The sequence below is a fragment of the Saccopteryx leptura genome, chromosome 12 (assembly GCF_036850995.1).
Source record: "Saccopteryx leptura isolate mSacLep1 chromosome 12, mSacLep1_pri_phased_curated, whole genome shotgun sequence".
Lineage (NCBI taxonomy): Eukaryota > Metazoa > Chordata > Mammalia > Chiroptera > Emballonuridae > Saccopteryx > Saccopteryx leptura.
The window spans coordinates 51,119,402-51,133,581 of NC_089514.1; the positions used below are offsets into that span (position 1 = coordinate 51,119,402).

Below are 14,180 nucleotides of genomic sequence, written 5' to 3' on the forward strand. Positions count from 1 at the left end.
GTTTCAACATCTAACAATGTGCTTACTAGCAACTTTGGGGAGCAAGTGGAGCAATATAGGATCATTGTGGGGCTTAGAATATGTGAAAGAGAGTTATCATAAGACTCAAAATGGGCAAAAAAATAAGTAAAACTATAATCAGTAAGCAGTCACTCCTGATAAAATTTGCAATCCTTTATATGTATGACCGCTCTTCTGAAGACTAAAAAGCATTTTCATAATGTCTTTTAAAGATGTGTTCTACATACATGTAATACATCTGAATTTCAATATATGCATATTTCACTAGTGTTTTATGATACTTTCATTTCATATATATTATGTTTGTATACATTATAGTAACATATAATGTGCTATATTACTATAATACACAGGGTTGGGCAAAAGTATGTTTATAGTTGTGAGTAGGTAAAACAGAGTTTATCGTTGTATTATTTATTACTGTATTATTTTTATACAACAGTAAACCTTTTATCCCTGTGTTGTATGTACACACACACACACATATCTCTTATATGTTACCCTGCAATTAGGATGGGTGTAGAGGAAACAAAAAAGGGGGGAAACCCAGATCTTGATTGTCTGTTGACCCCAGAGTATAACCCCATACATATCACAAGAACAGAATCCCAAGGGCCAATCTACTTTACTTGTGGAAAAATTGAGAAGAGACAGAATCAAGTCCAAGGCTAACCAACCTTTAGGCCACCCCTGTGTCACGGTCATTTACACGGGGACTCAGCTGGCTTCTAGACACCACACAGACAGGTTGTGTCACATCTGATCACTTAAGGAGACAAATGGGCCTCATCTAATCACCATGCATGGCTGGCTCTGTGGTGAGCTCCCAGTCCCCTCTGTTTATTTATTGCCATTGAGTATTGATATAAATTTTAAACAATTACTCACTGGCAGACCTTGACATGATGTATATCAATCCCCTGGGAACTGAGCTACACATGCACAATAAAATTTTACCTCAGGAAAATTAATTCTGATTTCTACATTTATACTGACAGGAAAATCAGATGTTTTGAGAAACAACCAAGCTTACATGTTTAATTTAGAGCCATGCATATAACCCCCATTGGGCCCGCCCTCCTGAGGCTTCACATGGCCCATTGGTTTCTCCCCTAACAGGTTCACAAATGCAAATTTAAGTCCATTCTAATAGAATAGAATGTCATGGCAAAGAAGGGCTGGTAATTTTAAAGTGACAAATATTCTAAGAATTTTACACATTCCTTTCTGTGGCAAATGTCAAAAAGGCAGGTTCCTGGCACTTGAAAACTTGCTGCTTCAATGGCTATCATCAAGTTGTATTCATTAATCATGGTATTAATGTGAAGTTTCATCAAAATATCTTTCTTCCACAAATCGATTAAAAATGTGCAGCAGACACGTTAAGGCTTTTATTTCCACCAAGCAGAGAAGCGTGTGTGTAAAAGGCTGAACTCCATTTACTCTGGAAAGTGGAGGGGTGGGGTTAATGAGTGTGACTAATCATCGGTTGGATGAGGCAAATGAAAACCAGCCTTTTTCATTGTGCCCTTGGCAATTTTTACTGACTTCTGTGTTGCTTGCTTAAAATGCAACAGATCTCGATTTTACACTTCTGTGCTTGCCCAATTTGGAGAGTTGTCCAGAACCATTTCTGTAAACATCATGGGCAGATTGCTTTATTAACTTTCAAATATTCTGACTGGAAGCTGGAAACTCACATCTTTATCTGACAATGAGAGGTAGTCAGTGGCAAAGGTGTAACTTTTAAAAAGAGATTGGCTTTCTGCGGCACAGTTCTTGTACAACAGGTGCTGGTTGAAATGTTGTGATAAAACACATCCAATCCTTCATGGTTCTGCTTTCTTCAGGTCTCTTGTAGGTGACAGTGTGTGTCCTTAACCTAGAGACAAAACACTTCCCTCACGCAAGTTCACAGCATCCTTCTTTGTGACTGACAGCTAACTACACAGTCTTTAGGAGGAGACTTTGTGAAGGCCTGATCATTTCAGCTTCCTCTCATGGTCCAAATGATATATTAGCATAATAAGCCAGCTCACTAAACCTCAGTCATCACTTCCTGACTTTTTGAAGGCAGAAATATCACATGTGGTACAAATAGTAAAGCCTTACCATTAAACAGTCCTTCAGCCTGACCAGGCAGTGGTGCAATGGATAGAGCATTGGACAGGGATGCAGAAGACCCAGGTTCGAGACCCTGAGGTCGCCAGCTTGAGCGCAGGTTCATTTGGTTTGAGCAAAGCTCACCAGCTTGGACCCAAGGTCGCTGGCTTGAGCAAGGGTTACTCGGTCTGCTGAAGGCCCACGGTCAAGGCACATATGAGAAAGCAATCAATGAACTAAGTGTTGCAACGAAAAACTGATGATTGATGCTTCTCATCTCTCTCCATTCCTGTCTGTCTGTCTGTCCCTATCTATCCATCTCTCTCTCTCTCTCTGTAAAAAAAAAAAAACAAAAAAAAAACAAAAAAAACAGTCCTTCAAATTTCCCCCCACATATCGTCTCACCTGACCCTCATAGAATAACACCGTGCTTCTGGATTAACGTAATATTATCCTTGTTCTGCATGTGGAGAAACTGAGACTGCTCCAATTCATACTGACTCTTTTCCCCTCAACCTCATTGCTGGAACATTCACCCAGCCACGATGGGCCCACGTGAGAGAATGCGCGCCAACATGTCAAAGGTCCTGCCAACTACAGAAGGTAAATGTAGGACTCTAGAATTAAGCTGTTTGAGATCAAATTTTGCTCCTAAGGCAATTCATAAAGTTCTTCAAACTCTAAATTTAACTTCCCTCATCTATAAACGATAATAATAATATTTATCTTAGGGGACTGATGCAAAAATTGGGTGGGTTATTTAAAGACATGCAGATTATTAATTCAAAGTGCCTGGTGAACAGGAGCTCAAAAATGTCATAAAGCAATATATATATAAATATATATAACATAAAAATTGTTAGTATTAGTGTCCATACATTCTGCAGTAGAGACATCAGAATTAGCTCAAGTAAACTGTGAATACCTATGAGAGAAAAAAAACAGAGGAAGGCACAAAAGGAAAATATTCATAGTGCACTCTAAATCTTATCTCTTGTTACAAACCATTCATTCAGTCATCTTGGAAGCTCAGGGAACAATGTGCTGGCAGCTGCCAGGAATTTCCAGAACTTGAGGAGACCTGAGATGCTTCTTCGAGGGTTGACCAGGACCATGCTTTGCAGGAATATTTTGTTAGTGGGTTCTTCTCTTATCCAATTTATCATTTTGTTTAATTGACAGGGAACTGTTCCAATTCCAATTTCTGCCTTTTGGTAGGCTGAATATCAGGTGGGCACAGTGTGTGGGAGTAAACCTCTCCTATTGGTCACAAAATTAATAAATAATGATAAATTACCAAAACAGAAACTATTTCCTCTGTTGTTTCCTTCCTGTTGCTTTTTCTTTCTACCGTAAACACATATACTTATTAAATCTAATAACATTTTGCAAAACAGCATGGATCTTCAAGTTGACAATGTCTACTAAAAAAAAGAAAGGAAAGAGAAAGATAAAAAAGGACCAAATGTTGCTGTATCCAGACACAACAGAGGTATGAACTGGAATCTTATTACTACCAAGTAAAGGAAAACTCTAACCTGTGTATCTCAAAGCTTGAACATTACTCATTGTGTATGTACTGCATTTCTGAATCATGTCATTCCTTCTTGAGAATGGAATATGTAATTTGAAACATTCCTCCAAAAAAAATCTCCAGTGAATTAAAAGGGCTGTTTCTTCTTTCAAAAGTGACTTTATAAGACATTGTTTTTCTTCTTGAACCCTTCCCCACCTGCCTGTCAGAACATTACCCCAAAATCATGGTCTTTGTCATCTCTTTCATCCCTCTGACATTTGGTCTTCTCCCTCTAATCTCTCCTCTGGTAACGCTTAACTTAGTTGGCCCTATAACATGTCCCAAGCTCAGGAGCCATTTTCGAAGAACCACCTCTTCCTCTACCCATGCTAATAGCAACTGGCCTGTTGCAGTGTACTAACTACCTCCTAATGAGACTGTACTAGATTATGGAAGAGTGACCCAAGCTCTGGCAACCAGAGTCCTTTTTCCAAATCCCATCTCCTGATCACAACTAAATGGGCTGTAGATGCCCATCGAAACCATATTCAGATGGTCAGTATTTCTCTAGGAGGCTGTTTTGAACTTGTCTCAAACTAGTACAAAGCTTTGATGGAAGGCGTGCAAAACCTTGCAGCTATTCAACACCATCAACACTGGAAAGCAGATGCAGCCAGTTTGCAGGGAACAGAGAAGGAGGAGTCAAAGAAAACCTCAGGTTGGAGCAACAGCTGATCCTGATGGCAGACCCACCCCTTTCTGTAGTTTTTGGCACGTTCTTGACCTTGACTTCCATAATTGATCATCCAGCTCCACAAGCACTGAAAAAAGATTTCCCTTTTTGGTTCAAGATAGTCTTATGGTATTCTGCCACTCGCAATCCCAAGCAGTCTAATATAACTCCTATTTTCAAACAAAGAAAAAGAGTGCCAAAATTCTTAAACTGTCTTCTTCTGAACTTACCACACACCTCTTTCCCCTTCCTCGCATTGTCAAATCCCTCGCGACTCGTGCTACCTTTAGTCTCAGCTGCTACCAACTCCAGAGTCTCAGTCAGCAACATGCTGCTGAAACTGCATTCATATCCTCAATGGCCTGGTGACTTCCTTAAAGGGCTCATCTTTTCTGACCTTGCTGCAAAATTAAACTACAGACCAAAGTTCTTCTTTAAAAACTCACAATGCCTATCAGAACAGATACTAAATAAATATTTGCTAAATCAATGAGTGAACCTTTTTTCCTGGCTTTAAAGATTGCTCTCTGAATTTGTCTCTAGACCCCCATCAGATATGTATTTCTAATTGCCTAATATCATCTACAGAGATACTGCTAACCCAAAATGTCTGACAGTGAGTCTATTGCCTTTACTCCCACCACCGACTTGGTATTCCTCCTGTGTACTCTGGTCTACAAAGTTCAGTGTAACATGATCTATGTTAGAGATCTTAAATTCTAACTCCTCTCTCTTCCCGATTCCCCAAATCCCAGAATGAACAGCACCTCACATCCCATCTATGCATTATGTTTCACACCTGCTCTGCTCTCCACTGGCCACTGCTCTTTAGACATGGGCTCTCTCTCACTCTCGGAATACTGCAATGGTGTCTGCTAACTGCTCTTCTCCTTGTCTCGGCCTCAAATATTGGTCCTCTTTAACCCATCTTCTAGATGCTGTGATTCAAAACCTATAACTTTTACTTTTAACTTAAAAATCTTAGGATGAAGGCCAAATTTGAGTATGCAGAGTTGGACTACCACAAATGTCCATGTGCTGGGAACACAGCCGGTCTCCCTCCAGGTCATGTAGAAATACATGAGGTGCAAAAATTGTAAAAGTCAGACTTAAAACAATCATCCAGTCCCACCCACATCTCTTCCCACCCCAAAGCCCTGGGCCGAACATAGAACAGACCATGTTTCTTCCACAGGCTATGTGCTTTTTCTTGGCATGTTTTGATGGGTTCCACTACTTCACAATCAGCTTGGAGTTGTGACTGTCTTATTTTGGGAATCTTTTCCTCAGTTTGGAGGCTCAGAATGTAATTCAGTGTACTATTTAATTTGTACTAAATAATAATAATTGTATAAGTTATTGAATTAATTGCATTTGATGTTTAAAACATATGAAGCGGGGGACATTGAGAGAAATTAAAATTGTTTTAGATAATATGATGTATTATACACTTTGAAATCTAAATAATCTTAAGTATACTACGTAGAAGGTTAAATAACAAGTTATTTCATTTCTTATACTCTAATGGCAAAAATTTATAATTTCTTTCTTGAGTATAAGCACTTAAGTTTTTAATGAAGGGCTACAGTAACACTTCTTATCCAATGAACTAATTCCCCAGGGTTTTATAAAAATAAAAAAATGTTTGCTTCTATTTTTTGAGATCTAAATAATTTTATTGTCTTTGGTTTCTAAGGTGAATTTTCCTATCTGAATAGTTACATATTTAAAAATGAATATTATGTTATAAAAACAGCATATCCAGGATTACCAAGCTCACATAGAAAATGGAGAAAAAATAAGACAAATGTTTAAGTAAGCAACTGCTCCCTTAGCGTTGTGACCCACCGCTCCTCCATCCGCCCACGCACACGGGCGCAGGCCAAGCAGTTGTACCACAATGCTTCCTGATCACTTTTTCAAAACCAGAGATTTTCCCAGTTTGCCTAATTTATTTTACTGAGCTAGTCCTCTTTTAATCCTCAAAATAAGACATCATTAATGCTTAACCATCCCTTTACATAGCCTGACAATGGCACCTTAGACAGAGAATAATTTTATTAGCTCTTTCCCTCTTTCCTCTAATTGTCCCCACAGTATGCAGGCAAATGTCAAAAGATGCAATTGTCTAGACTGTTTGACAATTTATGTGAAAGTTTTGATGTATGACAGACTTATCTGTGCATCAAAATCCCTCGACAATTTCCCATAGAGAGAAAGGCCCCACGGTCAGAGGGAGTCCCTGAAACCGAGAGAGAAGAATCGAAGGAGAGCTGGAAGTGAGGTCTGGCAACAGGTTACTTGGGAGAAAACAAACCAAAAATTCCCTCAATTGATTTAATGTTATATGCAAACAATAAATTATAATTAATAGTAAATATGTGTGTGTGAAAGAGAGAACTAGTAATTAGTTATTTGAAAAAAAGAATTCAAAATTAGCCAGACTATCACAACAAATTTTTTAATTACTCAGAAATAAAAATACTTCAAATTGACAGTAAGAGTATCCCAATTCTGAAGTATTTAAAATGGGCAGCAATGTTATTTCCCACTGCCATCATTTCCAACTTAAGTAGTTCCTCAATTTATAATATAGAATTTAAAATATATCCTAATTTTTTATTCCAGCAGAAGCATATGGCAAAAAAAAAAAAAAAATCAGTAGAAGTAAATGTTAAAATAACATTTAGCCAGAAATATCCACATTCATATTCAAACAGAACTTTAAATATTACTTCATGTAGCCTGACCTGTGGTGGCGCAGTGGATAAAGCATCAACCTGGAAACACTGAGATTGCCAGTTCAAAACCCTGGGCTTGCCTGGTCAAGGCACATATGGGAGTTGATGCTTCCTGCTCCTTCCCCCTTCTCTCTCTCTCTCTCCCCCCTCTCTATAATGAATAAATAAAATCTTTAAAAAAAATTTTAAAAAAAATATTACTTCATGTATAACAGCCTAATTCTGAATTACTGAAATTAACTGAAAAAGTGCACTGGTTTGTTGAGGTCACAATGTCAGTCTTTTCTTTGATTATGATCTTGTTAGAATCTGTGTAAATGGCAAATTTTAAAGGAGCAATGATCACTTGACTCATTTTTTTAGATTGCTAATAGTAGTTTAATCATGTGTGTTGAGTTACTACAAAATATGTAACATCTATAAAGAAAAGAAACCTGAAAGTTTATATTTTACAAATAAAATTTTAAAACATGGCACATTAATCCTTTATTCTAAAAATGTCACAATGTCAAATATATTTAATTCTTACAAATTTCAAAGTATCCCCTATCTAAATGGCAGAAATAAAATTGCTTTGCATGCAAAGACCTTTTAATAAATACCCAATATTCCATGTGCAAGTTTCTCGTACTTGTTTTGTTTAAAAAAAGGCAAAATTGTCTTTAGGATCATATTTTCTGTTTCTAATCTATTATGGTAATAACTTGTCACTTTATGACCTGAACATTTTCAAGTTGGTTTTGTATACAATATCTCATTTGATTTTCTTTACAAGTTATTCTAAATGCTAAGGTTATAAAAATGTTTTGAAATACATTCAATCCCTAGAAGCAATCATAAATTGAAAGATCTTAAAGCATGTACATTTGTTAATAAATTTACCTTACTGAGGTCTTTTTCTATCCCAGCAGACGACTTGAAGAAGTTTATAAAAACACACATGTGTGCACTCACATACAGGGTGGGGCAAAGGTGGGTTTACAGTCGTGAGTACGTGAAACAGTTTATTCTAGAATCATTATTTATTAATTATTGTATTATTTTTCCAAATGGACAACTGTAAACCTACTTTCATTCCACCCAATATATATGACTGCACACACATGAAGTATATGAGTGGAATACTATAATACAAACCAGACAATGTATTCAGTTATGCAACATTAACAGTTTGGACCCTCAAGGAAAAGATAGTTAATACAGTATTTTTCACAAAGTGCTACTGTTTTTACCTCAGTTGACACTGAATTCAACACCTGTTTTCTTTCAACTCTGTAAACAGTATGACAAAACCATTTTCCTTTTCTTGTGCACACAAAAGAAAATAAAAGAACTGTGTGTCAGCTACATAGTTGGCTATCTCTGTGTAGTTCCAAGTTTACTGGAAAGCGGCCATGTGGGAACAGTTGTGGAACAAGCCAGGCAGTCCATGAAGAAGCCTGGCAGACACAGTGTGATACAGCCACACTATGCACATGATCAGCCTTCAGTACATTGGAATGGATGAAATATAACAGAGTTCTTTCCCCATGGTAAGTAGCTTACACACTTTCTGAAATACTACAACAGAGAGCTCTTTTATTACAAATGGTGAAAGGTTGTCCTTTTAATAACAATGAAATGTTACTTCTTAGAAATACTAAAACAAACTTTGATTTTTTTCAAACTTCTGTCTAAGCAGGTTTATGTTTTAGAACTGATTATGTCCATACATGTAAGATGCGGAAGGAAATCAACATATTGACAATTTGCTCAAAATATATTTTACTTTAACCGTTTAAATCTCCAGTTTAACTTTATAAAGAGTTTGAAGACACAGAGAAAACAAGATGTAAAGAAGAGATTTACTTGAAAATGTAATGTATATTGAAAAACAAGAAAAAGAAATTTCTGTATATGTGCTTTATATAATGATACCCTAAAGAACATATCAAATAATATACTTTGTTATGTGCACAATTTTTAAAACTATTTTTAAAATTCCTAAATGCATTGTTATTCCTTATGAATATATACTAACTATAAATACTAAATCTGAATACATAATTTGCATGTGTTAATTTTTTTGCAAAACTTTACCATGTATAAACCCTACAAGAGACAGTATTATGTTATTTTTATCAATACTAGAGAAATAACAGAAAGGTGTTTATGCAGCAAGGTTTCTTTGAAAAAAGAATAATAGATTTTTCTATCTTTTTCAAAATGAACAACTTGCTTTATAGATTCCAGTTGCATATGTATTTATTGAATTAAAATTAAATTAGTGAAAGCCATAAGAAATAATAAAGGCACATTTTATCTCCTTGTTATAAACCATAATAAGTTTAGATTTTTTTGTATATTTATAATTATTTTTTGCTTTACATCCATTTCTGTTGCTCTAATTCTCATTCAAATGCTAATCCAAACACCTACAAATATACTTATTTATAAATGTTAATAAATTACAAACATATTAGTAGCTATATGGAAAAATATATCTACTGTTGCATATTTTAAACACACCTGTAGAATAATAAATGTGTTTAAATTAATGAGAACAAACTAAAGATCTAATATAGGAATTTATTAATGTTCATAGTTTGGGGGGTTGATTTTATATTTAATATCTTATCTCATATTTGATCATAAGGCATTTTCTTATATACATAGTATGTGAATAGAAATTGCTAAGCCCAAATAAATATGACTATGTCACTAACACATAGAAAACATATCCATTCCAATGACATAAAAAAATTCTTCTCTTCTATCTTTAAATGTAAATGTGCTAATAACAAAAAATATATACATCTTAAGATTTTATACCTCAAAGTACTATTCTTTTATAAGATGTTATGGTTATTTAATGTAGGTAGCTATCATTCTTACTAATATATTTATTCCATTATAGTTTATTTTAAAATTCCATATATGGTCTCTCAACCAATTATTCTTGACTCATTGGCATTTTGATATGACAGAGATAAAAGTTTAACATGAAGAGTAGTTATAACTACAAAGTTTAGAAAAAAAGATTTGTAAATAGATTCTAAAATTAAAAGGGACAGGTTTAAATTACCATTACTGTATCGGCTACCATATATATTACACTAAGTTTTAAAATAGAAGTGTTTTCACATATGAGTCAAGGAATTATTTCTACACCAAACGAGAGCTGCCTTTTTGAAAACTATATTTTAACTACCAATATAACATATGCATACTATAACATGGAAATTATGTATTTTCCCTTTATATATAAACCAATATGCATTAGGTGGTTGTTAACATATGGCATATTTATGTTTTACACCTTATGGAGACAGTCATATCCACAAGAAAAACCTAACCTAGCAAAAGAACTGTATCAAAATTCCTGTCTGAAAAAAAATTATTTTAGTATTAATACTTAGAACAGCTTACTAGTGTAACACAGAAGAATATGCTATGAGAATATATATGAGAAAGCAGAGAGCAGAAAATTAAAGATATTTAGAATATCATTTTGTTTTATTAAAAAAATTTTAGTCCTTAATATTATAAACACTCTTTAAAAAAAATGAATTACTAACTCTAATTCATGTCCCACTCCAGTAAGTGCACAATTAATTTTATAGTGTTGATGGCATTCTCTTCTGATAATCAAAACTTCTTATATTACCTTTCCTCTGAAAAACAAAATTGTCAAAAGAAACAAAAAATTTTCTAATGATCTCCAGAGAAATGTATACATAGAAGCATAATAATGTGCCTTCAGTGAATGCTCTAATCTTTGTACTATTTTCATAAACTTGAAATTTTTCCCAAAGATTTGAAATTGATTCTGACAATCTCAACACTCCATATGAACTCTTTTCTTGCAAGAAAAACAATTGGCATCACATCTTGATAAAAATGCTTCATTTAAAATTTTTTTTATAACATTTATTCATAAATCAGTACAGATATCAACTATCACTTGTCCTCTCCTCAGAAGATGGTGTTACTAACTTTTCAAATAAATAAAGATGCAGAAGCCTTACAAAAATATCGTTAACATTAAGTATAGGGGACTGACTTAGATCTACAAATCTTTTATTAAGCTTTTACTTCATGAAATAATATTTCATATATTTAAAGACATCTTAAATTTCCATTGCTAAAAAATAAATTTCAAATCCTTTCAAGGAAAAAAAATTGTGGTTTCCTAATTCCTATTTTTACCCATATTTATTTTCTTTCTTGACTATAGTAAATTTCTGACCATGAAATTTTAGTTATTTTAATTTTAGAATATCATGTGTTGCAGCTATCCTTACAATAAGGATTTTTACCATGGCATGTTCAGGAATAAAAGGCTGTATTTTGTTGGAATTTAAAGTCATAGTTTTCCTCACTGGTATGGTAATGCATTCCCTCCAAGTGATAGAAATATTGATAAACTGTCAGTTAAAAATAAGACTTTAAACGTGTAAAATACACGGACTCCTTTTGTAAAGAGCCACTTCTTTATTTGGCACAAAATGCAAGTGAGTCACTTGAGTTCTTGCTGTACAGGCCAAGCTAGAAAGAATAAAAGTATAATTTTTCAATAAGAGTAAATAATTTTGGAAGCGTCTTTAAGGTAATTTTTAACTCTTTTTAGGTTTCGAAATATCCGCTTGGAACATGACGCTGATGAAGATCTACAGATGACCATTTACTTTTGCTTCATAACAAAAAAGGATCCACAATTATTTTTATTTAAGATTATCTTAAAAGAAACATGACTGTAAATCAATGACAAAAAAATTAGACACTTCCCTTTTGCTGGGTTAGAATGTGTATCCGTCAGCTGCTTGTACTGACACCTAATGTAATAAATACTGCAAGCTGAATCTTAAATAATAGCTGTAGGGTTTCATCTGGTCAAGATTCACTGTTAGTATCCACCAAAAACTCCAGAATTCAGCACTCGGTAACAAAAGGACAGCAAATAATTCCCAACATCACAAATACCGGAAGGCTACCTTGGGCTTTGTTTTTGTTATGTAAAATGCATTAAAGTGACTCATCCGTTTAAGATTATCTACTCTCAGAAGCTTTAAAGTAGCTTCAAGAACTAAAATAAAAGCTTTCCCAGAATGCCTGATAGGCTATTCGGCGCATTTAAAAATATTTTTATGTGCCATTGACTTTGATTCTCTTTTCCTACCTAGGAGAGATGAGAATTATTTTTTATTCCCTTCCTGCCGTATGACTACATGACTACCTTTAAGCACTCTATTTCCAGAATAGCAACGAAGTGTTTTTTTCTTTTTTTAAGTTATTTTAGAAATGTTAAAAATAAGAGAAAATTGTAGGAGACTCTGGTAACGTTCAGTCCCTCCCTCAAAGAGTAGGTTCTATTCATTCTAAGAACAGGAACCGCGTGTCTTCCGGCACTTAGATGCTTCAAATAAAGGGTTAGTTTAGGGAGGCTGGAAAGCGTGGTCCAGAATCTGAGAGACCCCTGAGTGGACAGTACTCAGTGGCGGGGAGCGAGCATACTTCTGATCAGAAAGGCTATCAAGTGCGCCCCGGAATTTGGGATCGAAAGGAGTTTGGACAGCATAGCAATTAGCATCCCAGAGGCCAAGTGCAGAAGTCCAAGCTATACTAACAAGACTGAAATTACCTATTTGTTAATACCCAACGAAAATACAACTTTTTATTAGACTGGGTTTGATGAGAGCGGCTATCTGGCTAGAAACTTTGTTTACCCCCGTACTTATAAACTCGTTAAGTCTAAAGAATCCTTTAAGAGCAGGGCTGGGTCGCCGCCCGTCGTCGGCGGACGTTTCCCGGGACAGCGCGGCCGCCGCGTCCAGCCCCTGACACGCCGGTTCGGAGCGCGTTCCAGCGGCGAGCCGCACGCCCCTCCGGCTCGGCCTCCCCGGGTTGCAGCGCGGCTCGCTCCCCACCCCCACGGGCAGGAGAGCCCCGGGATCGGGACGGACTCCCGCGCCCAGCCCAGGGGCACCCTCGGCCGGCACGCCCAGCCCAGCCCTGCCCTGCCCGGAGACTTACGTGATGGCCGAAGGGAACGGCTCCTCCGACGAGGGGCGGATCAGCAAAGATTGGAAAAGTGTCAGAGTCAAGGCCAGCAGGCAGCCAGCAGCCATCTTCGCGATCGAAGATCAATCCCGCCTCCCTCCCCGGCCGGGAAGAAACGGTGCCAGGAAGCGCAGGAGGAGAGGAGCGCTCTGCCCGGCCCGCAGACGTCCGGAGGGCGGGCGCGCCCGGGCCGGGGCGCAGGCGACGCGGGGCCGGGGCGCAGGCGACGCGGGGCAGGGGCGGCGGCGGGCGGACCCTCAGGCGCGTCGACTGCTCAGCGCCGCCACGGCCTCGCCTCCGCCGCCATCAAGGGCGACTTTGGAAACAGAGCTGGGCGAGCCTGCCAGCGCCCGCGCACTCTCCTTGTCTCGCTTCCCCCCTCTCGATTTCTTCCCTGATTTATTCCCCTGATTGCCGAGGAGCAGGAGGCGGGGGCGCGGGAGGGGTGGCGGCTCTCGGGAGGGGTGCGGGGGTGGACGTGGGAACGGAGGGATGGCAGGCGGAGAGACTTGTGGCAGGGAGAGGCTCCGTCTGGCTTCCCGGCAAGTCGGAGGGAGGCGGCTGGGGGTGGGCAGCGGGAGGGCTGGGCGTCAGAGCGATCGGGCGGAGACGGGCCGGGAGCAGCCCTCCTTACAAGGCAGAAAGGAACTCCTAAAGTCGGAGTCCGCCTGCTCCCGCCGCCCGGCGAGCGGAGGAGGAGTGGACCCGGCCCCGCGGGGCTCCCGGGGGACAGCCAGCAGCCCGGCGGGCATCCACAGGCTGCAGAGGCCCCGGCCCAGGACTTGTCTTGCGTCTTCGGTGGTTATTTTTGCACATGCAGGCAGCGTTCCCCCAGCCCTTTTCCCGGGCGCAGAATCCCCTGCCTGCCTGCGAATTGTGCAGAAGTGATTTGACAACAAATGTAGGAGACGTTTGTATTTGCTTTTTAAAGCACCAATTTTGACTCTACCAGGTGGCACTGTTTATTTGCCCGGCAGTGCCAGAAGCTAGCGCCTCTGGCATGGCTGAATGCCAGTTGGGCCAGCGG

General features: G+C 38.1%; 1 protein-coding gene across 10 annotated transcripts in view; it reads right to left on the reverse strand.

The window, feature by feature from the left end:
* The window catches only part of CACNA2D1 (calcium voltage-gated channel auxiliary subunit alpha2delta 1), a 587,655-nt gene extending 573,962 nt beyond the window's left edge, over nt 1–13,693 (reverse strand). For 2 of the 10 annotated variants that reach the window (XM_066354420.1, XM_066354419.1), the window contains exon 1: nt 13,127–13,689. In XM_066354420.1, the coding sequence (XP_066210517.1) occupies nt 13,127–13,221 (95 nt within the window). In that variant the 5' untranslated portion in view covers nt 13,222–13,689. Of the gene's footprint in view, nt 1–13,126 lie in introns of all 10 variants that reach the window. The other 8 variants (XM_066354422.1, XM_066354421.1, XM_066354426.1 and 5 more) reach the window with 6 other exon arrangements.
* Between the last annotated feature and the right edge of the window lie 487 nt (nt 13,694–14,180).